This window comes from Cibotium barometz, chromosome 56 (genome assembly GCF_041138505.1).
Source record: "Cibotium barometz isolate CiBa-2024 chromosome 56, ASM4113850v1, whole genome shotgun sequence".
Taxonomy (NCBI): domain Eukaryota; kingdom Viridiplantae; phylum Streptophyta; class Polypodiopsida; order Cyatheales; family Cibotiaceae; genus Cibotium; species Cibotium barometz.
Window position 1 is genome coordinate 19,312,270 of NC_141101.1, and position 25,454 is coordinate 19,337,723.

Sequence of the window (25,454 nt, forward strand, 5' to 3'; positions counted from 1 at the left end):
TTGCATGGGGATTTGCAAGAAGAGGTATATATGTTGCAGCCACCTGGTTATGAGGATGTGAGTCACCTCGAGCATGTGTGCAAGTTGAAGAAAGTCTTGTATGGCTTAAAACAAGCACCAAGAGCATCGTCTGACAAGATTTCTGAATATCTTGTCACTATTGGCTTTCATGTAACCAATGTAGATTTCTCGCTATATGTGAGACAGTGATAGAGGGGTTGTGCTTGTTGTCATCTATGTAGATGATCTTATCATTACGGGGGAACATGATGCACAGATCTTTGATGTAAAGATCTTGCTTAGATAGAAGTTTGAGATGAAGGATCTGAGGGAGCTCAGATATTTCTTGGGCATTGAGGTGATTAGGTCACCACATGGTATTGGATTATTGCAGAGACAGTATGGCTTGGACATGTTGTCCAAGTATGGTATGACAGGCTATAAGCCTATCTCAGTGCCATTGGATCAGAATGGCAAGTTGAGTGTAGATTGAGGAGAGATTTTGGAGGATCCTACTATGTATAGACGCATAGTAGGAAGCTTGATCCACATGACGATCACTAGGCCAGATTTGAGCTATGTTGTTGGGTTGATGAGTCAGTTTATGCAGGTTCCTCGGAAGCTGCATTTGGATGCATTAAGACGCATACTGAGGTATGTGAGGTCTACTTTGCATTGTGGACTATTTTATGAAAGTGGGACAGAGATATGTGTACATGGGTACGCAGATGCTGATTGGGGGCTGGTAGTATCTCAGATAGAAGATCTACTAGTGGCTTTATGTTTTTTTTTTGGAGTGCTACTATGACTTGGAGCATCAAGAAGTATCCTACGGTTGCTCTATCTAGTACAGAGGCCGAGTACAGAGGTGCTGCTATGGCAGCATGTGAGGTAGCTTGGTTGAGAAAGCTACTTGCAGATTTGGGTCTATCGGTGGATAGACAAGTTGTCATTTTCTGTGACAACATTAGCAATATACAGTTGGCCAGGAACCCATTTTTTCATGCACGTATGAAGCATATAGAGGTCCACTACCATTTTGTCAGAGAGAAAGTTTTGGCAGGAGACGTTGACCTTGTTTATGTCAACACACAGGATCAGGTCGCTGACATCTTCACCAAAGCATTGGGTACAAAGAAGCTCCGTAGATTCAGGGCTTCGCTTGGTGTACATGAGATGGAGTTGAGCTCAAGGGGGAGTGTTGAGATATCGAGCTCATCTAGTGAGGCGGTGCTGATGACCCGCCTGGGGGATAGGCACCACACTTACACCACTGGCATGGTTGGTGAGATCATGGGTGATATGTGGCCAGTGGGATGACAGGCTGTGTGACAGCCATTCTAGAGACTGGCATAGTTATAACGCCAGCTCATTTAGCTGGGTTCACACTATAGAGAACCCTAGTATGTATTTGGTTAAGTACCTTTTCATACGGGTACTCTTATCTTTGTATATGGTGTGCTGAGTGTTGTGTGAAGAAGAAGATTTTCAGCCTCTCACCTTGTGTGTTCTCTTTTAGGGTTTTGTGAGTGTGTGTGTGCTTGCAAGAGCCCAAACTCTCTTCTCCCCTACATCTTTTCAAGTGAGCAGGTGGTGAGCGTTCTGGTTGCCAATAATGCCATAGGTACGTTGAGGAAGGAATGACTGGAATTTGGGCATGAAACCGGAATACTGAGGATTATGATAGAAACACTGTGGTTTTGCAGTGCTGTTTTGGAAATAGTTGAGTCTAAGAAAAGGCAATTTCATATTGGGTACGTAAGTGGTGTGTCTATTTAAGTTTTGCATGAGAGCCGGCTACTAGGGGACCTGGGAACTCTTTTTTCTGGTACTACCCGAGACAAAACATAACCAAATTTTTTATAATGGATCCTATCAATACAGTGGTTGGTGGGCGGTTGGCTAACCCATGGGATTGGATGGGGTAGGCTGGATCGATGGATTCCTATAATAAAATTCAATTATGTTCAAGTTACGATAGTTGAAGTAAGTCACTGGATAATTCTTGTTCTATAGAAAAGAATCAACAGATGTGCCTCTTTTGATGGGGAAAAAAGCGTTGGTCTCTATGAACCAAGTGCAAGTTCCTCCTTTGATTTGGCCATGTGACCCGCGAGTCCGATTGGAATACAAAAGATAGTTAAGGCTCTTGACTATGTTAGAAGATTTTTCTCGGAGGAATCGCTTATGTTTTCTAGGCGAGGGAAGTTTTTTCTAGGTTTGGTGTTAGAAGAGCCACCGGATTAGTCTCTTGTCCGGACATCCGTACCATACAATGCTTCGACATCCCTTCTATTTCAAGTTACTATTAAGTTGTGTTTTTTTTTGACATTTTAGATAATTTATACGAGCTCGAAAATGACTTCGACCCATGGATTATGGTCATACTACCAATTCTTGGTAAGCGAGCGCCATAGATTATAATTTGTACCACACTACTATTGAAGCCCTAGTCTAAAGTCATCAAAATTAACGTTGCGCAGGAATTCTATCTGGTGCCTTCATCATCACCGTAGTCATTATCATCGAAGAGCTCGCAGACGGAAGCAACAGAGAGAGGAAAATTTCCATCGCAACGGAGGTGAAAAGCTGCGGTCCATGCTATTTTCTGAAGATGAGCTGAGGAGAGCCACAAACAACTTCTCTCGGGAGCATGAGCTCGGAAAAGGGGGCTATGGCACAGTTTATTGGGGCAGCCTAATCAACCACGGCAAGGTGGCCATTAATGCGGACAGGGAAGAGGACCAAGTGAAATCCTTTGTGTTCGAGATACTCCTGTTAGGGAAGACCGTGCATGAAAATGTCAGGCTCTCCTTGTGTATGAATTTGTGGAGAATGGAACACTCTGGGATCACTTGCATCTAGGCAAAGACCCCGCCCAAAGAAGCCTGCTAGGGTCGAGCTGGGGGGGGAGACGGCTTGGCATTGCGGTGAACACAGCTAAGGCACTTAGTTATCTCCACAAGATGAGCCCACCTATTCTTCATCGGGACATAAAGTCCACCAACATCCTCATCGATATGTCCTATAACCCCAAGGTGGCCGACTTTGGAGCCTCGCGTTTCCTCACCTCCGGCGCGACCCACCTCATCTTCGCCCGCAGTGGTAAGCACCCATGGCTATTTGGACCCTGAGTACCACCTCAGCTGCCAATTCACTAATAAAAGTGATGTGTATAGTTTTGGTGTTATCTTGCTTGAGCTCATCTCGGCCATGCCAGCGGACCTTGGCACAAAGCTAGGGATTCTCGCCTATCACTTCCAAACTCGTTTTAGAGCTGGGAAGCTGACATATCTCATCGACCCTCGATTATGCACACACCCAAACGTGTTGGCATCCATCCAAGCTGTTGCACAGCTAGCAATCCATTCCTTGGCTATGCAGGGGCATCAAAGGCCCATAATGGAAGAGGTGCTTGGCAAGCTGCAGGAGATCCAATCTAAGTGGACATTAGTGGATGAGGTGGTGGAACTTTCTAGTCAAAGCCCAAGTTCATCATATCGCAAGAAAGTGCTGGTGACAACGAAGGACATGAAATTTCTGCTCTCTTGGGTTCTACCTGGAGCCAGGGGAGCCAGGTTTCCCATGCTCAATCTGGAGTGACTCGCACCACCACCAGTGAAATAGCCCTTGCTTCTTTATAGACTATCGCTGCCCGTCAGATTACCTACCACTCTTTGATTAAATCCTATAGTGGGTGGAGGCATATAATCAGAGATTGGCAGTCTCCCATCCATCTCCTCCATTCCCAATCCTTCAGGGAGAGATGGTGCATGGAGGTTCTGTTCACATATCTTAAGCCTGTAAAATGTTTTGACTTTCGAATACTATTTCTTTTCATCGTCTTTGTTTACTTTATTGGTTTGCACCCAGTGCCCTCAGCCCCCCTCATGAACCAACAAAGAGAAAGATAGATATGTCTGCACTATTTAAGAGATGTTGAGATGTCAAGCTCAACATGAGCTAACACTCACGAGGCGCCTGCATGAGCGTTCGACATTTACATCACTGACGGGTTTGGTAGTAGCTATCTTCATGACCTCCAAGATCCACAAGTGATTGCTAGCTTCAAGGTTCTAAGCCTCCCTGTTGTTGTTAATAAGAGGTTTGCCACACCTCCTTGCAAGGGCCCTTACAAGGGCACAACTCTTTCACTCTCTACACTCTCTCACAAAACATAGAAAGGCAGATTAGTACCTTCTGATAATGGTGCCAAAAATTTTATGGAATGTTTCTACCACTTCAAGAACTCTCTGTCATTCAGGTGGGTATGGAAACAAGCAAAACAATCATCATGGGGATACATTACTTTCGAGCCCAGGATCTTCATGACCTCCAAGATCCACAAGTGATTGCTAGCTTCAAGGTTCTAAGCCTCCCTCTTGTTGTTAATAAGAGGTTTGCCACGCCTCGCGTCGCCCCAGAGATTCTATAGCTGGACTACATTGACTAGTCCCCACCTACCCACTCGACTTAGCGTGTTCACATTATGGGCAACTTATATATACTCTATTATGTGTGTTCGTCACTTTATCTTCTTTGTAGACCTCTTTTGTTTTGTGAAGAAGAAGAAGATTTTTTAGCCTCTCACCTTGTGTGTTCTCTTCTAGGGTTTGTGTGAGTGATTCACATCCCTTATCATTCATTTTTATCCAATTTACATCACATCTCATCGCATCTATTCTCATTCATATCCATCATATTCACATCCACATATATTCTTCCACATACATCCACATCCATACTTATCACATACACATCCACATCTATCCTTTCACATACATCCACATCCATCCTTTCACATAAAAAAAACCACATCCATTCTTTCACATACTTTCACTTCCATTCTTCACATACATCCACATCATTTCTTCACATACATCCACATCCATTCTTTCACATACATACATCCACATCCATTCTTTCACATACATCCACATCCATTCTTCTCATACATCCATATCCATACTTTCATATACATACATCCACATCTATTCTTTCACATACATCTACTTCCATTCTTCACATACATCCATATTCATCCATCCATTCATTCACATTTATCTGATTCACATCACATCTATCCATCCATTCATTCACATCACATCTATTCATCCATTCATTCTTGTATAAATTCAACTTCAGTGGGAATAACACTTTTATAAATAAAATTCTTTTATACATCTATTTATGCATAAATTTCATTTTAAGAAAAATAACTCTTTTAAAATAAAATTAAATCCTTTATGCATCTTTCTATGCATAAAATCAAAATTAATGAGAATAACTCTTTTGAAATAAAAATGAATTCCTTTATGCATCTTTCTATGCATAAAATCAAAATTAATGAGAATAACTATTTTAAAATAAAAATAAATTTTTTTATACATCTTTCTATGCATAAAATCTAAATTAATGATAATAACTCTTTTGAAATAAAAATAAATTTCTTTATGTATCTTTCTATGCATAAAATCAAAATTATTGAGAATAACTCTTTTGAAATAAAAATAAATTCTTTTATGCATCTTTGTATGCATAAAATCAAAATTAATGAGAATAACTCTTTTGAAATAAAATTAAATTCCTTTATACATCTTTCTATGTATAAAATTAAAATTAATGAGAATAACTCTTTTGAAATAAAAATGAATTTCTTTATGCATCTTTCTATACATAAAATGAAAATTAATGAGAATAACTCTTTTAAAATAAAAATAAATTCCTTTATGTGTCTTTCTATGCATAAAATCAAAATTAATGAGAAGAACTCTTTTGAAATAAAAATGAATTCCTTTATGCATCTTTCTATGCATAAAATCAAAATTAATGAGAAAAACTCTTTTGAAATAAAAATAAATTTCTTTCTGCATCTTTCTATGCATAAAATCAAAATTAATGAGAAAAACTCTTTTGAAATAAAAATAAATTCCTTTATGCATCTTTCTATGCATAAAATCAAAATTAATGAGAATACTCTTTGAAATAAAAATGAATTCCTTTATGCATCGTTCTATGCATAAAATCAAAATTAATGAGAAAAACTCTTTTGAAATAAAAATGAATGTCTTTATGCATCTTTCTATGTATAAAATCAAAATTTGATGAAAGTAATGCTTTTATAATTAAAAAAATCTTTTATGCATCTATTTATGCATAAAAATAAATTTTGATGAAAGTAACACTTTTATAATCAAAATATTCCCAATATGCATCTTTCTATGCATAGAAATTAATTCTAATGAAAATAACACTTTTATAATAAAAATATTTCTAATATGCATTTTTCTATGCATAGAATAAAAATAACACTTTGAGAATACACAAGCGATGGGGATTACTCTTTTTGAATAATAAAAAGATAAAACTTATTTCACCAAATTTAAGAAAATTTTACCATAACCTCCTTTGTATGGTTGACCATTTTTTAATTTTTTCACTCTAAAATTTACTAAAAATTATCCAAGATGATTTAAATCATTCTAATCTAATCAATTTCCACTTTATTAAGAGTAAACAATATGAAAAGTTTAATTCCATCAATTTGATTAAACATCTAGGATAAAGAAAGGCTGAATTCAATAATGAAGAGAAGGGGGAAAGCCTTTCCAGCAAGGCATAACATCCATTTTCATTTTAAAGAAAGCAAAAATTAGAAAACCATAAAATAGAATAAGAAAAAGTAGAATTTCTAACTTGCTAGGAGTTTTGTGAGCTTTTCTTTTGTTTGATGGTTTGATGGATCTACTCTTATTTACAACAAGAGTAGCCACCAATTCTTTTGGAGAGGAAATGGTCAAAAACAAATGAATTATCAATGAGTAGAGTAAAAGTGCATAAAACACTATTAACCATTTACGAAGGGGGAGACTTCATTTGTAGGAAAAAGTGATCCTCTAACCAAGAAAACTGATTCTAGAATTTTCCAGATCAGTTTGGTCAATTTTTGACCATTTTTAGATCAGTTTAGCTTACTTTTTGGATCTAGTTGAAGCAGGAGAGAGGAGAGATGAAAATATCTCATTATTTGTGAGTTTAAAACTCAACCACACATGTGAAATAGGCGCCTCCCTCATGAGGGAAATTCCCCACACACTGAGGTGTCAAAAATGCATCATTTCCTCTAAATATTTCTTCTTTTTTAACTAATAACCTTGTCCTTAGTCAACTCTTCATCTTATGTGAGTATTTACTCATTTTTAGAGAATTTTTCTTTTATTCTTCAATTTATCTCCTCCCTACATTTGGATTAATCTAATCGGTCCATAGGAACCTTAAATCAAAAATTTCACAAAATCTGGACCCTTAGGCTAAGGTCCTTTTTACCTGATTTCAATTTATTCCAATTGCACATTGGAAAGTTCTTTTTGAATATATGTTTCAGAGGAAACCATTTTAGACACTAGGAGGATTTCTACTAGGGATTTCACTGACGTAAACGAGAACATGTGAACATGTTAATAACACAAAAAATCTTGTGATCACATGTTATATTCACAAAGCTTTCACAAGGGCCTAAAAAAATTATCTTTGTCGGGCATAAAAAATCTTCTTAGGTGGCCACTGACCTGCTATTATGTGAAGATGGTAACATGAGAACATGTGAATAGCTTATTCCCATGTGTAGCCAAGCTTTTAAGGGGTTCCCAAATGGCAAGTGACCTGTTATTTTGTGAACGGTAACATGAGAACATGTGAATAACTTGTTCACATGTGTTATTATCACAAAAAATCTTGTGATCACGTGAATATTAAATCCCTGATTTCTACATCCAAAAATATCTCAATTTTGGATTACCTCCCTCTAGACATTTTCTCTCTAGACCAAAACAGGTAAAAAAGGATCTTTCTTTTATTTCAGAGAGGAGAGAGAGAAGGGGAGGTTCTTATGCTTGCACACAACAAAAGCTAGAGGGAGGAGTCTTACACATCCACATCTGGCAGGGTATTATCAAGTTACTTCCTAAACAAACCTTCTGCTCTACTCTTTCTCATTGGAGGCCCATCACAATGCTCGGTATTGTCTATGAAATACTTTCCAAAGCAATAGCAACAAGGCCTAACCCCCTTCTCAATAAATATGTGCACTCCAGTCATTCTGGTTTTGTAGGAGGGAGATCCATATATGATAATATATTGGCTATACAACTTGATATTGAATATGCTCAAGCCTCTAGACAGGAGATACTAATGCTGCAGCTTGACTTTGCCAATGATAGTGTTTTATCAAAGCTATGATAGGAAAAATGGTTTTTGGAAACAAAATGGCCAACATCATATATTTACTAGCATCAAATGCCACCTCTTTCACTTATATTAATGGTAGACTATCTGAGGACATTGTCATTGCCAGATTTGTTAGGCAAGGCTACCCCCACTAAGTCCCCTACTCTTTGCCTTGGCCACTCATCCTTTATTCTATCTACTAGAATCTTATGCCTAGTTAGGTCAAATAATAGGATTGCAAGTCCACAACAAGAATATCATGGGCCTTGGGTTTATAGATGATACTTTCATGTTTTTAAAGGTTTGTAATGTGAATATAGCAATTTGTATCTTTGTTTTGAATATGTACTCTGAAGCTGTTGGAATGAAGTTGAACATTGATAAGTTTTGGCTCATAGATTTGTCTTCCTCTGACTTTGATGCTCTTATCTCGTCTGGCAAGAGGTTACCTACTGGTCGTGTTTTTAGGTACTTGGGATACCCTCTTGGTGTGAATGTCTCTAATGTAATACTCATACATTAGGTTCACAATAAAGTCAAAGCCAAAATTCAGTATTGGAAGGCAGATGAATGGTCATTGCATGTGAGACTAAGATTTGTCCAAGCCATTCTCCTTCCATACTTCATGTATTATTTCCTTCTTTTGGATTGGAAAGCTTGCCATGTGAATAAAGTAAACTCATTGCTGTCCATCTTTATTTCGCATGGGAAGGGTAAAAAACCCTTAGTGCTGGTGCCTTGGGAGCTTATCACGCAGCCTAAAAATAGGGGAGGTCTTGGTATCCTACACATAGCTTCACATTTGATGGCCGAGGAGCCACTTTCATCAAGCATCTGTTTGAGAAAAAGCTTATGTGGACTTGGTGCTTGTGGGAGCTAGTACACATAGGTAGAGTTCAGTTTCATGGTCTGTCGGAACTGTTTGGCTAGGACAAGTTGTTTTCTCATGCTCCTCTCATGGTCCAGCATAGAACTGCCTCATTTCTTATTGCTTCTTGGAAAGCTTATTGTGTTGCACTCATTTGGTTAGGAAGGGTTAGATACATTCGTAATTCTTTGTCTGCTAAAAATGTTCATTGGAGGTTTATATTCAAAAAACCTCTTGCTAGGATTATTGGTTCTGCATGCAAATATATGCATAAGAAGGGGGTGCACATGCTGGCCCAAGTACTGGACTCTAATGGCACGTTTGTTTCTTTCTAGAAGGAGATACCAACTTGGATTAACCTATAAGATACCTTGGCACTTGCTTTGTACCATGGTTTTCAAATTGTAAGTGCCGATGATGACAGTGAACTTAGTGGACAAATTCAGAGACCGGGCTATCCCACATACTAGTATCAATTGGTGGACTGCTAAAACCAAAGATTTTTATCTGTTGGTGCTGAGAGAACAAGACATCTTTTACTGGAGAAATGCAATCAATTTTGGAAACTGTAGAAATCAGATTCATGGTGGGACAAAAGATTTGAGGAACAGTGGAAGTGTGATTTGGACTTTAAGGTTGAGGTATTTCTTTGGAGGACTATGGTGGGTTCATTACCTCTAGAAACTAAGCTCCAAAAAAGAGGCTTCACTAATGGTCAGTGCTCAAGATGTAATATTTCTATGGAATCTATCAGGCATGCCTTTTGGTACTGTAACATTTTTAAAGAGTGGTGGAATCAGCTTAGGAGAATACTCCATGATAGCTTTATTAAAAGACTAAGGTCATGTAAAAGGGTAGGAGAAGGGTGTGTGTGTGAATGGACTTATGGTCCACTAGCTCACCTATTTAAAGGTGAAGCTAGAAGGCATTATGTACTGTGCAAAGGCCAAGTTGTATGCATAAGAAACTTAATAAAGAAGAATTGTTCTTGTATTTTTTGGGTTTCTCTCCTCCACTCATCTTGATCTAGCATAAGCACCATGAATTTCAACATGGTATCTAGAGCTAGGCAACTTGCAAGGTGTAGACTAGGTCAAAAAAGTGTTCTTTGAGTGCATCTCATCTACCCCCAGCCAGTGGAGGCCTTCCAGCTGCTTGTGGAGGCCATATCTTGGCGTGCTTTCAACTAGGAAGATGAAGAATACCTTCGGGCGCTCAGGTTCGTACAGCCAATTTTTGGATTTCATCTCTCAACTGCATCATTGATCTCTGAGCAGGCCGACAAATGCTTTCACTGCAGCGCGGATTTCGTACAGAAATACGTAGACTGTGGGAAAGTTCAAGCCACACAAGCTTAGGACTTTTGAAGCCCATAGTCTCAAGGTGCTCGAGTCAAGAGATGAGCTCCAATTCTTGCTCGACGCGCGCGCAAGAAGCATAAAACTAGGGTAGCCCTGTGAGGAAGCCATGGAAGCTTCAATAAAAGCTTCAAAATAGTATTTTTTTAACACTAATCTTTGATTAATTAATCTTAATCACTTAAGTGCTTTTTGAAAGTGCTTTTGCTCTAGATCCTCTGAAGTTTTTGGCATACACCATGAGGTGTTGAATAAGTCTCATTGTCATCAAGCTTCGTCAAGTGTTCAACATTCCAAAGTGTGCTTATAAGCACTAAAGGTGTTGCTAAACACCATTGGTGGGTGTAGCCATTAGCAAAGGGGAGCCTCTTGACATTACAAAGTGCTTTTAAGCACTAAGAGTGCTCTTAAACACTAATGGTGCATCTAATCACCAATGCAAGTGTCATTAGACACTAAAAATGTGCTCTTAAGCACTAATAGTGTTGCTAAACACTAATGGTGATCTTAATTACCAAAGAAAGTGTTCTTTGACACTAATGAAGCTCATCTCCATCAGAATTAGTGGTTGGGCACACAAACCCTAAGTGCTAAACCATAAGCTTCATCAACTTAATCTCTTTCTATGCAACATCCTTGGCTTGATTAAGAGTTGTTGCACTCTCATAAGCCTTTTGGTTTTCTTCTTCATAAATCAACCCATTAACACTCTTGTAATCTCCCTTCAATACCCAATGTCAAAGAAAAACACCCAAATTAAGAAGTTCTCAGGAGAGGGCTTCCACACTTGACAAGTTCTTGTCAAGTATAAGATGATGTCCAAAGGTTTTTGGCCATTCATCTCCAGCACTAAGGTTATTGATCAAACTAAGGTTATTGATCAAACTAAGGCTGAAGATATTGAAGATGATGAGAGGACACAAGCCATCATCATGCTCCATCTTGATGAGGCTCTTATTCACCATGTGGACCAGCTTCCAACTGCAAAGGAGAAATGGGATGAGCTTGACAAGCTTGATGGAGCTCGTGGTAAGAATTCAAAGATCTCACTTAAAATTGAATTTTTCAGCTTTGAGCTCAAAGAGGGAGACGGCATTGGAGCCTTTAACTCTCATTTGAAGGGCCTTATGGCTCAACTTGCATCAGTGAATGCGAGAATGGATGAAGATGATGCAGTGGTTGTTTTGTTAAAAGCAGTCAAGAAGGTGTATCCCACCTTAGTCTCACCACCCTGAAGAACATACCTAATCCCACCCTTGAAGGAGTCATTCAATCTTGTCTTGATAAAGAAAAGAGGCCAAAGGGAGGAGCTGAATCTTCAAGTGCATCCACTCCATTGAATATCGGACAAGCTTTGTCACATCAAGTGAGCAAAGTAAGGTGTACCCATTGCAAAAAGGTAGGTCATTTTACAAATAATCGTTGGATCAAATATCCCAACAAGATGAAATGTAACAAGTGTAAACAAACGGGACATATCACTTCTAAATGCCCTAACAAGGAATCAGAGGCTAACTTTGTATCAACCTCTAACTCCTCTGAGCACTTGTTTTAAATCTCAATGTAACAATACCTATATTCCTCACCTTGTACGCCTAATGTTTAAAGGCAACCTATGTCCAATACCACCTATTCCAATTCTTTCATAGTTGGTATTGAGGGAGGGTATTAAAAGACTAAGGTCATGTAAAAGGGTAGGAGAAGGGTGTGTGTGTGAATGGACTTATGGTCCACTAGCTCACCTATTTAAAGGTGAAGCTAGAAGGCATTATGTAGTGTGCAAAGGCCAAGTTGTATGCATAAGCAACTTAATAAACAAGAATTGTTCTTGTATTTTGTGGGTCTGTCTCCTCCACTCATCTTGATCTAGCATAAGCACCACGAATTTCAACAAGCTTGGGGATACAGACCTCATGTTATCAACTTACTTTTGGTACTTTACACTATGCAATGGAGGAACTTTAGTGGATCATTACTCATCTTAGATTTTGGATGCTGGTTGATATGGTTGTCTAGAAACACAACAGTGGTCAAGGAATATTCTCTTCAGGGTTACCTTGGCCAGCTCTAAAAACAAAATTGATGGAAGATGGTATTGCCTAACAATGATACAAACATGAGAGACAGAATTGTTGGACTTATTGTTAGATTGTAATTTGTACAAATTTCATGATTGAATAATATATTTTGTTTTGTTTTTTTTTAAAGCCAAGATAGACTCCCCTCTATCCTCCCAAATTCTTGTGTCCCCCCCCCACACACGAGGTAATAGTTAATCCCACACCTCTTACATTGCTTAAGACTCATGTCATCGTGTGTGTTTCATGCACACCACCCCACACACACACATTTAAGGCATGTGTAAGGTTACGTTTCGTGTGAACCTCGTGCAAAACATGTTTTATATATATGTATAAATTAAGGCTCTATGACCTTATCACATCATCGTGTGGTGCTCGCAGAGACAGCTATTGGGGGAATCGTTATCGGGCTCTAGGTGTGTTGTGGGAGGGGACACACACACACACATTTAAAGTGACTTACCATGGGAACCTCCCCAAGCATTTTTTGTAAAAAATAAACTATAGGTTTTCTTTTAAAGACATTCAAAGAAAAGTATAAAGAAAGCTCTTGGAAATATACCACTCTTGAGTTGAACAAGTTGTGAAGTCGAAAGAAGAGAGAAGTAGGTCAAATGTCCCTTTTCAATGGCCAATATGTGGAGTTAAATTTTAAAGCGTGGCCTTGTTATAACAATCAATGCTATCCTCTGACATATTTTTTATGGCTAAGATCGAAAAATATTCAGAGATAAAAATTAATTAGATTGACTTACATTTAATGTAGGCCTAACATCTTGAATTTTTTTGTTTTGAAACCGATTGATCTGATTTCTAAAATTGGCATTGTGCAATTGACTTGTAGATTTGGCTTGCCTTGAAAATAATGCCGTAATCTTGAAGCCTTTTGTTTTCAAACCAATTGATGTCTAAAAAACCAATTGCTATGTAAATTTTTGATGTGTATTTTTTAATGGAAAACCAATTGATGTTTATATCCTTTTTATTAATATCTTTGAGGAAAATAATTTCAAAATTAGAAAATTTTAGTTATAAAACCGATTTACCTATGAATTTTGTCAATAAAAACGGTTGAGCTTGGTTTTTTTTTAATGTTTATTCTCACCTTGCTTACAGGTTCGCTTGTACGGTGGTTCCCTGAGACGACCATGCTTGTTAAGTCTTGATTGACTCACATACATGGTCGTGAGAGAGTAGTGTTGGTTCTAATTTTATAGTAACGGCGATGTGGACTCGGTTTTCTTAATTCGGCTGTTGTTCTCCATGGGGCACTGGATGTCTTTTGGGATGCTCGAGCTGCTGAGCTATTGGGCGTGCAGTAGTCTAAATTTGGTAGCTGCGCCTGCTGCCTCCGGCCCTTACAACTACACCTCACAAACTTTCGGGTGGGCACGGTCACTACCCACATGTGTGCTTTAGTGGAACTTTTTAATAAGTGTTAAGAAAAAGTGGAACTTTCATGAGAAAAACCAGCCTTAATCAATTTCAAGATTTAAGAGTTTGAAATCTTAGCTATAAAACAAACTAACTTATGGATTTTTTTCAATAAAAACGGGTGAGCTTGATTGTGATCCTTTTTTCATTGGTTAGAAAAAAATGCTTATTGTGACATTACTTATTACGATCCTTTTACAAAGGGGCATGGTGGGTTACAAAGGGCCACGGTGGACTTGTTAAGTCTTGATTGAGTGCTCACAAAGTCCTAACCACGCTTATTAAGTCTTGATTGACTTAGAGAGTCGTGAGCGAGTAGCGTCTATTTGAAAAAGAACCATCCGCTATCAAATCATAGAAAAGTAGATACTATTTGATTTTCTTTGAAGTTTTCAAGATGATCATTTAGCCAACATTTTGGAGTGTTGCTAACACTTTCCTTTTACTAAAGGCAACAAAAAAGCGTGTGAAGACAACCAAAAACGAGTAAGGACATAATCGTACTCAGGCTTGCTTTTTGACGAGCCTAATGAAATTAAAAAAAACGTGTAAAGACAACCAAAAATGAGTAAGGACATAATCATACTTAGGCTTGCTTTTCTACAAGCCAAAGTAGTTCTTGATAAAAACAAAATTTTCAACCACTCAAAATATGGATAATTTCTCAATCTACTGGGTTTTGGTTCCCAAAATGTGTACTACATGCAGGTTTTATAACTAAAATTAAGAGTTTTTTATAACTAAAAACTTTCTCATTATAATTTAAAGAGGAAATTGACCATTTTAAAAATATATTTTTCTAGAAATTTAAATAATTTGAAGAGGAAATTGACCATTTTGAAAAAGTGTTTCTTTATAAATTTTACAAAATATAACTCAAACTTAAAGAGATTCTTCTCGTTCTCGAGGAACCTATCTTTGTCCTTGATTGACTCACAGAATCGTGAGCGAGTAGCGTCTTCAGCGTTGGCTCTAATTTTATATAAACGGCGATGTCCTCGGTTTTCTGAATTCGGCTGTTGTTTTCCATGGAGCACTGGATGTCTTTTGGAGTGTTCCTGCTGCTGGGCTATATTTGGGCGTGCAGCAGTCTAAATTGGGTAGCTGCTGCCTTCGGCCCTTGCAACTCCACCTCACAAACTTGCGGGAATATGAGCATTCCCTATCCGTTTGGGATGTCGAGTGAATGCGGGCTGCGGGGCTACAGGATCTCGTGCAAGCTCAATCCAAGCTATGGCACGGGCCTACTGCCCTTCCTCCAGGTGGGCACGGCCTCCACCCCAGAGCTACAGGTGCTGAGGTTCCTCTACGGCAACAACATAGCCGTAAACTCTACCGAGCTTAAGGCCATGCCCACTCCTCATAACTGCGGCAAATCAGATGGCTACGCTGAGGCTTCATTGGAGCTCCCTTCCAGTGGGCCTTTCGTCCTCTCCGATGATAACTTCTTTGCCGTGATCGGATGCCGATCCCAAGGCTCCTGTGTCGCCTCGTCTTCCAACAACGTCTCTTCCAACGCCTTGTCGTTCACTTCGACTATGAATTGCAGCACTGATTACTACAATAATCAGTGCAGCACTGATTGCTACAATCAGCGGTGTCTCAGAAACATGTCGACAGATTATTTCTATGATGATGATGGACCTCTCTATGATGATGGACCTTTCTATTACCCCTGCGACTGCTGTCTCCAACGCATACCGCGTGGCTCTCGGCACCTCCACCTCAGCTGTGGAAATGGAGTAGCCTCCCCAGACTTCCCTGGTGTTCTCAGCCCCGATCTACCGGGCGATGTCCTGGTCATATCATGGGCTCTCATTCTCAGCGTTTCGGAGAACTGCTCTACGGTAAAGCACAGGTCGGATTACGCTTGCTCTAATGAGGCGGAGTGTCTTTATGATCCATGGGTGCCCGGTTATACTTGCCGTTGCCCTTTGAATTATCTAACAGGGGATGGATACAGGAATGGAACCCGCTGTCAAGGTAAAAACCGTGAACCTAAGAAACCATACAATGCTTCGACATCCCTTCTATTTCAGGTTACTCTTAACTTGTGTTTTTTTTTACATTTTAGACAATTTGTACGACCTTGGAAATGACTTCGACCCATGGATTATGGTCATACTACCAATTTCTGGTAAGCGAGTGCCATAGATTATAATTTGTACCACACTACTGTTGAAGCCCTAGTCTAAAGTCATCAAAATTAACGTTGCGCAGGAATTCTATCTGGTGCCTTCATCATCACTGTAGTCATTATCATCGTCCGCTGGTCGAGAAGAGCTCGCAGACGGAAGCAACAGAGAGAGGAAAATTTCCATCGCAACGGAGGTGAAGAGCTGCGGTCCATGCTATTTTCTGAAGATGAGCTGAGGAGAGCCACAAACAACTTCTCTCGGGAGCATGAGCTCGGAAAAGGGGGCTATGGCACAGTTTATTGGGGCAGCCTAATCAACCACGGCAAGGTGGCCATTAAGAAACCCAAGCACATGGAGGATGCGGACAGGGAAGAGGACCAAGTTAAATCCTTTGTGTCCGAGATACTCCTGTTAGGGAAGACCGTGCATGAAAATGTTGTCAGGCTATTGGGCTGCTGCGTAGAGACCCGAGTGCCTCTCCTTGTGTATGAATTTGTGGAGAATGGAACACTCTGGGATCACTTGCATCCAGGCAAAGACCCCGCCCAAAGAAGCCTGCTAGGGCCGAGCTGCTTGGCATTGTGGTGAACACCGCTAAGGCACTTAGTTATCTCCACAAGATGAGCCCACCTATTCTTCATCGGGACATAAAGTCCACCAACATCCTCATCGACATGTCCTACAACCCCAAGGTGGCCGACTTTGGAGCCTCGCGTTTCCTCACCTCCGGCGCGACCCACCTCACCTTCGCCGCAGTGGTAGGCACCCATGGCTATCTGGACCCTGAGTACCACCTCAGCTGCCAATTCACTAATAAAAGTGATGTGTATAGTTTTGGTGTTATCTTGCTTGAGCTCATCTCGGCCATGCCAGCGGACCTTGGCACAAAGCTAGGGATTCTCGCCCATCACTTCCAGACTCGTTTTAGAGCTGGGAAGCTGACATATCTCATCGACCCTCGATTAAGCACACACCCAAACGTCTTGGCATCCATCCAAGCTGTTGCACAGCTAGCAATCCATTGCTTGGCTATGCAGGGGCATCAAAGGCCCACAATGGAAGAGGTGCATGGCAAGCTGCAGGAGATCCAATCTAAGTGGACATTAGTGGATGAGGTGGTGGAACTTTCTAGTCAAAGCCCAAGTTCATCAATCGAGCATTTTATAAGGCCCATCACATCGCAAGAAAGTGCTGCTGACAACGAAGGACATGAAATTTCTGCTCTCTTGGGTTCTAGCTGGAGCCAGGGGAGCCAGGTTTCCCATGCTCAATCTGCAGTGACTCGCACCACCACCACCAGTGAAATAGCCCTACAGACTATCCCCGCCCGTCACAGATTACCTACCACTCTTTGATTAAATCCTACAGTGGGTGGAGGCATATAATCAGAGATCCTACAGTGGGTGGAGGCATATGATCAGAGATGGAGGTTCTGTTCACATATCTTAAGCCTTGTAAAATGTTTTGAGTTTCGAATACTATTTCTTTTCATCATCTTTGTTTACTTTATTGGTTTGCATCCAAAGGAGATCAAAATCACTAAATTTCATTCCTTAAGATTTCTCTCTCCTTTTTATCATGTAACTGTAAAATTTAAATACGGCTAGAGCAAAAAATCCTGCCTATTTAAACTTGTGAGACAAAAAGATCTAAATAACTTTTCATACATTTTGGACTATCTAAGGGAAAGAAAGTAGTATTAGGTGACGTCTCTTTGTTTTTTCCTACTAGGTCTTTAGAGTACGTATAATTCTTTAAAGTTATAGGTTAGGCGTGGTTGGATTCATGAGCAGATTCAGTCCACCAAAAAAACAGCATTCTAGTGTATTTGTACTAGCACAATAATAAAAAAGAGCTAGCTCTTATTCTAAGGAAATTTTTTCATATATTTTAGTTATAAAACTGGCATATTGTGGAGATCTAGGAAACAAAAACGTGATAGATATAAGAGTTGTCCTTATTTTGATTGGTTGAAAAATATAGTTTTTTCGATCATTGTTGGTTTGAGTGGGGAATAAAAGGACCGTGTACTTTATATAAAGAATGGTCATACGTAAAAAAGTGTATTGAAACAATTTTTTTAGGGGTTGAGAGAAGTGTTTTAGCAGTTTTGTGTAATATTTACAACACATCAATATGTTAGAAAAGATGTTAAATGTGGCTTCTTGAAAGAATGGAAAATCATGGTAGGCTAGGATTATGTGTAAAAATATAAGGGGAATGTTAGTAATATGTTAATGTGTGTGTTTCATTTAACATGCCATTCAACAACAAGGTTAGACGTTACTGAGTAAGTCAAAAGCTATGTAGCAAGGCGAAAGGGAATACCTTCATTTACACGTACCACCCATATCATCCATCCATATACCTACATCAAACATGCACCCTCGCATGTTCACTATGTAAAAAACCCATACAACATGTGTGTTCAAGGGCCCTAAAACTACGAATTTTTATAACTTATATGCATCCAATATGTAAATTTAGATCTGATGATAAAGGTACCTCTTCTATGAAAAATTTCATAACTTTTTGAATCAACATACCGCTTAAGTATGTAAAATTTCCATAACTCCACAAAAAAGAATTCTATTGCTGAAACGTGTGTGCCATCTTACAAGTTCCTTAGTGAACTCCCTGGGACATGCACTAGATGTGTAGAAGTTGGGGTTTTACAACATGCGCTCTCTTCGTCTAATCACTTTTATGAGGGAAGAGATTTTTGGTAGGCCCCTAAGAGGTTTGAGTGCTCCTAGCAATAGACCTCATCCATCCATTTTGAGTCCAAATATGTAAAAAACCCATACAACATGTGTGTTCAAGGGCCCTAACTACGGATTTTTATAACTTATATATATCCAATATGTAAATTTAGATCTAATGATAAAAGTGCCTCTTCTATATGGAAAATTTTGTCACTTTTTGAATCAAGATAATGCTTAAGTATGTAAATTTTTCCATAATGCCACAAAAGAAAAAAAAAACTATTATTGAAATGTGTGTCATCTTACAAGTTTCTTAGTGAACTCCATGGGACATGCACCACATGTGTAGAAGAGGAGGCTTTTCATAAATTTGGAGTTTAAAACGATATTCAAATGAACCTACAAGCATGGGAATGGTGAGAAAGAGTGAGTGTTTTGACAGAAGCTACCTACATAGCTTTCAAAGGTTAGTATGAAGATGCATGTGGATTGTTTTAAAGGGTTTATGTTTTATGTAGAAGCCACCTACATAGCTTCTAAAGATTAGTTTAAAGATGTATGTAGATTGTTTTAAAGGGTTTACGTGAAAAAGTTTCTTTGAGTTCATAAATTGTATAGAATCCCATCCTCAAAGTATTAGCTAAAATTGTATGCAAGGCTTAAGAGTCGATTAGCAAATTGAGTAAGCACAAGATTGAAAAATCTTGAGTTGCGAGGTGAAGGTTTTGTTGGGATACGAGGTAGTGGTAAAGTTTATTCTCTCACGTGGCTATGCATGCAACAGTACCATGGTCACCTTACGTGAGCACATGCATGTAGTGATGCAATGGTGGGTGGTTGGGATCTTCCAGAAGAGGTTGGAGAGGGGGGTGTGGAGAATGGGACTCAAATGAAGAGATGAAGAAGTGACACCATGTGACTAAATTTCTGACTGTCTTTGAATACTCAGCAACGCCCTGAGAATCTACGCAGAAATAAGGTATGCATTAACGTCTCATCTGAAGTGGTCAAAAGACAAATTGGTTAATTCTCCTTGAGCAACAGAATTCTATTTTTCTCTAGGAAACCACCTAGTACAGAGAAGTTGGGGAGATGGCTTCAAGATGAAGTTTTCCACGACAGAGTTGTATCTCAAGTTTACTACCTTTGAAAAGGGTTTTTCAATGTGATATTTGTTAAAGACAGATAGTAGTTGATTTATTTGCAAAAGCCCAATTGTTTATGGGATCGAAGTTAATTCATGTGATGCCCTTTGACCCCACGTTTATTGTCAACCGGAGCCTCAGGGAATCATGTCTAGTCTAGGTGGACATAATAGGTCTCCCCCTTGGTTGAGACCAACTTTGAAGAACTTGGCTAGTGCACTTGGCATGGTATTGTTTGTACCTACTAATAAAGACAATAGTCGCCACTCTAGTAAGGTATGTGTATCTACTATTGTTTGTACCTACTATTGTTTGTACCTACTAATAAAGACAATAGTCGCCACTCTAGTAAGGTATGTGTATCTTGGAATACTATGTTTGAAACCCCAAATCTTCTTGACATGGACCTAGGGGAATTCTAAAAAATAGAGCTAAAGTTAAAGTTTGGAAATTTTGTGGGAGCTTTCTTTAGGTGTGGAAACTTTGGTCATATCGCTAGAAATTGTGGAGCGAGCAGTGACATAAAAAAAATGGGGAACAGAACAAGGAAGAGGGATAATCTTTAGAGTAGGTAAAAGGGAAACTCCAGGAGTATAGGTTGACAAAGTTGACAAATGAAAAGAGAAGATGAATATGGAGAGAAAGGACACTGAAAATCTTAGGTTAACTTGGGTTACAGCAGAAAGATCCAAGGGAAAAAATAACCTCAGAAATATAAAAGGGGAAGCTAGAAATAATCAACTTAGAATTGGAGGGGAAGGGGTAGAAGTAGGTAAGTCTGTGTGTGGAAGGGCTCAGTCCTCCTATATACTCTAATCCCTTTAGCCCTCTAGGGGATTATAGTGAGACCTCATCCATGGGGATGTTCAATTGGCCAAGTGGATACTACTTGGAGGGAGCTTCAAACAGAGACTGGAGAGGTTAGGACAAAAACATGAGCAGAAGAGGGGCTGGGGGTAGAGATGGTTCTTGCTTCTACTACTTTAGAATGAATAAGGTAAAAAAGTTTAGAGGGTGTACGTGGAATGTTAAAGGTTTGAAGGATAAGAGAAAAAATGAAACTTTTTTGGGGATGGTGAAGGATTGGAATCTGTCCATAATGGCCATATAGAAACATAATCTAATGGATACTAAAGGGGGGAAGAGAGAATGTTTTAGGGACTAGGTAGTATTGTATGGGGAGGTGAAATCAGGCTACAGTGGGGTTCTATCTATCGTTAAGAAACAGTTAAAGCCTACTATTATTGCCAACCATCCCAATGGTATGATTCTAGTTGTTGAGATGATCCAGTTAGAGGATGAGAAGCTACGGTTAATCAACATCTATGGGGCTCATAACCACAAAATCAAGGGGGAAATGTGGGAGTGGATCAGGAAGTTGGGCATCCAATGCCCTTGTATTATGATGGGGGATTTCAATTTGGTTGAGAAGTAATTAGACAGATGTGGGGGAAGCTTAGTTATGATGGGAAAAGAGAAGAAGAAATGGGACAACCTTAGAGAAAAAATGGGATTGAATGATGGATCGAAATTGGGGCCTTGGGGCTCTAACCTAGGCTACACCTACTTTAGTCTTCAATGTAATTCTCTCATGTAAGATCTCATATAATTTCAAAAATCTTGTTAAATATCTAATGAGATCATAAGACCCACAAGACTTCCTACAAGCCCGTAGGATCACATATGGGTTGAGAAAAGCTCTAGAACTTGTAAGACCTTTTAAAGAGCCCATGAGGTCACATATGAACTCTTGATGATGACAAGAAGAACCTACTAGTGATGTTAATCATATGAATAAGTGGCTCCTTCATGGTCCTCTACATTGAATTAGTTGATCTTATGTGATTATAAGAGTTTCCACCACACAATGACTCCCATGAGATTCTATAAGTAATATAATCAAAGAAGAGCTCCTATCATCTCATATGAGCTCTTTTTTGCTCGAGCGAGATAACAAAGAGATTACTAGAGATAATTGTGATCTAAGACCTAATATTACTTTAAGAATAAGGACCTACCTTCCATGACTCTAATCATGCATTGAGAGAGGGACGCAAGGTGTGTGTGTTTAGCCTTTTGAGGTACTAGAAGACTCACTTAATATCTAGCCACCATGAGAAACCTTTTGCCGATTCACTACTATTAGGTCAAAACCAAGTGCCACCTCTTATAGAGCTCCATAGTAATTTGCAAGATATTTGTAATCAAGCAAGTTTTTATTTGGTTTTTCAGAAGATAAAAAGATAATAATTAAATTTGGTGTGTTAATAAATAAATATGTACTAGAAACAAAACGCACATATACCTATTTATGTGTATGCCTTCTACTAATCGCTTCACTATCTCTTGAAATTAATAGCTCCCAAATTGCTACGCTGATGACAGATTTTTCTCCATACATATTTCTTAAAATACATTAGAAAAATTACAATGGAGTTTAATTTCTTTTTTCCATCCGCCCCTCCCTCCTTGCGCCTCCCAGTGCCCTCAGCCCCCCTCATGACCAACAAAGATATGTCTGCACTATTTGAGAGATGTTGAGATGTCAAGCTCAACATGAGCTAACACTCATGAGGCACCTGCTAACACTCACGAGGCGCCTCGTGAGCTAACACTCACGAGGCGCCTTGATGAGCGTTCGACATTTACATCACTGATGGGTTTGGTAGTTGGCACTGCTAGCTGGACTACATTGACTAGTCCACACCTACCCACTCAACTTAGCGTGTTCACATTATGGGCAACTTATATATACTCTATTATGTGTGTTCGTCACTTTATCTTCTTTGTAGACCTCTTTTGTTCTGTGAAGAAGAAGAAGATTTTTCAGCCTCTCATCTTGTGTGTTCTCTTCTAGGGTTTGTGTGAGTGTGTGTGTGCTTGCAACAGCTCAAGATCCCTTCTACCTTGCATATCTTTTTATGATATCATAGCCTAGTTCATGCTAAGGACTGAGCAGCAAGAGAAGCACAGGAAGCGGTACGAGGGTAAAAACTTCATCCACTCTTTCCCCTTTGTGTTTGTTACTACATCCTTATCGGGAGATCTTTGGGAGAAATTGGAAAACAAACTCTGATTGAGGAGCTTTCTTCGTGGGAGCAGAGCTACAGAGGGTAACTTTACTGTCTGTATATGGACCTTCATTTTTCAGTTCACAGGAATTCACGCGTACTGCGGGCGGGTAAGTTTCAATTCTCTATAGAACTTTATTTTTGGAATTGCAGGAAGGGAGATTGGTTGTGTAGACACTGTGTGTACTTCAAAGATGTCTCAAAGTTGCCATTGGTTGTATGTATGCAAATTGGAGTCACTAGTTGTGATAGTTTGGTGCAGTATAGTACCACTCGAAAAGAATACAATAGTTTGTACCATGCAAGTCAAACAAGAGTGTTGTTTTTGGTAAATTTGTGTTGCAAAAAAGATATCGAATGATGATATAAATGGCTTCCATGCTTAGAGGTCCAAATTGAAAAATTTCCTAATGGGAAAAGGTTATTGGGACTACATTTAAGATGAACATGAGAAGGCACCAAAGATACCGATGAGGCTATTTTTAATATGGTAAGCATGAACATGTGAGTGCAAGCAGATTGGTATAAGAAGCAGAGTCACATGAGAAATGGAAAAGTGCAGCAAAACAACTATATATCCTCTAGCAAAAATAATGAGGATAATGAGAGTTGTTTGTTATGCATCATGTGGTTAATTCTATGTCTAGAAATGATGCAACAACATATAAGGATGATGTATGGTGTGTTGATTTAGGTGCTTTGAACCACATCACAAGTCATGGTGAGTAGTTCAAGGAAATGAAGAGTCTTGAAAGACTAGGATTTTTTGAAACAGGGAATGACACTGCGCTACCATGTTGGTGATGTGCCATTGTCTATGTAGGATGGTAAGGTGAAGTATCTTCCAGATGTACTTCTAGTTCCGAACATTACAAAGAATCTGGTTTTACTTGGCTAGATAATTGAGTAGGGTTTGTAGGTCCGGATGGCTGTTATATAGAAGACTTTAAAGACAAGTGCAGGTTGGTTGTTGCAAAAGGTAACAGAGTGAGAAGAATGTTTACATTGAATGTAAATATAACTGAAGTGAGTGCTATAATGTTTGCAAATGGTTCAGGAGTTATTGCATATACATACATTTGGCATAAGAGAATTGAGCATGTAAATATGCAAAGAATGAAGTCTATGTAGACTAAAGAAATTGTGACAAGGCTGCCTAAGTTTAAGGTTGAAAGTATGCAGAAAGTATGTGAAGCATGTCGGTTTGGAAGCAAACAAAGCATTTATTTCCACATGACAGAAATGTGAGCAGGAATGTACTAGATGTTGTCCATTCAAATGTATGGAGTCCTGCGAAGACTATGTCTATGGGAGACTATAGGTACTACGTAACATTCATTGATGACCACAAGAGGAAAGTGTGGGTGTATTTCGTGAAGGAGAAGAGTGAAGTGTTCACTCATTTTAAGACTTTAAGAGTGATGGTGGCTGAAAAACAAACACGAAAGCATGTGAAGTGCCTATGGTCAGATGGAGGGGGAGAATACTTCTCCAATGAGTTTTCTGAATTCTTACGAAAGAATGGCATTCAGAGACAATTTACATGTAGATATACTCCGTAGTAAAATGGAGTTGCTAAGCGAAAAAATAGGCACATTTTGGAGATAGCACGAGCATTGATGGCAGAGAAGAATATGCCACATAGCTATTGGGCTGAGGCTATGTCTAGATCATGAATAGGACTCCTACTGCAGCCATATATAATGTAACACCAGACGAGAAGTTTACTACCAGGAAATATGATTTGTCTCACTTGAAATTTTTTGGATGTATTGCATATGTGTATGTGCCAGATGAGTTGCATACCAAGCTGGATCCAAAGGCAAAAAAATGTGTGTTTATTGGGTATTCCCTTTAGGAAAAGGGATATAGATGTTATAATCCTACTACACATGAATTGAGGATAAGCACGGATGTTGTATTCGATGAGATGAGTAGATGGTATGCTATTGAAAAAGATATTAGGGCTCATGTAAGTGGAAACATGGTTGCACCGAATGCAAGTTAGCAGAGTAAAGCAGGAGAGTCCACATCCAGCGGTTCTGTTAATAGACCATGGAGTGGCAGGCTACATCATAATACCAGTCCTGGAAATGTTGTTGATACATCACATAAAGGTAAAGAGAAAGTGGTTGAGCCCCTTGGTATGCCTGATATTTATATAGGGCATTCTGGAGAGTCTAGTGGCTCGGAGATGAGCCTTGATGTGAGGAGCTTGGGATTCCAGCTATTAGGACACCTAGTATAAAGAAGGCTATGGAAGCCATGAACGCAAAAATAGGAAGATCTGGAAGAGTCAAAAACCTTGTGCAGAGGTTGACTTATGATGGTTATGTGGCCATCACTATACTTATATGTCAAAAGTTGTGTAGATTATAGAACCCACATGTTTTGATGAGGCTATTGGAATTGTGTGTTGTGGGAGAAA

At 39.2% G+C, this 25,454-nt stretch overlaps 1 protein-coding gene across 3 annotated transcripts in view; it reads left to right on the top strand.

Annotated features, from left to right (window-relative positions):
• Positions 1 to 14,962: 14,962 nt before the first annotated feature.
• Positions 14,963 to 25,454, top strand: part of LOC147606991 (wall-associated receptor kinase-like 6) — a 52,106-nt gene continuing 41,614 nt past the window's right edge. The window contains exons 1-3 of one of the 3 annotated variants that reach the window (XM_086791101.1): positions 14,963 to 15,950; positions 16,042 to 16,104; positions 16,188 to 17,599. In XM_086791101.1, the coding sequence (XP_086647227.1) occupies positions 14,996 to 15,950; positions 16,042 to 16,104; positions 16,188 to 16,693 (1,524 nt within the window). In that variant the 5' untranslated portion in view covers positions 14,963 to 14,995 and the 3' untranslated portion in view covers positions 16,694 to 17,599. Of the gene's footprint in view, positions 15,951 to 16,041; positions 16,105 to 16,187; positions 17,600 to 25,454 lie in introns of those variants that run through there. The other 2 variants (XM_086791100.1, XM_086791099.1) reach the window with 2 other exon arrangements.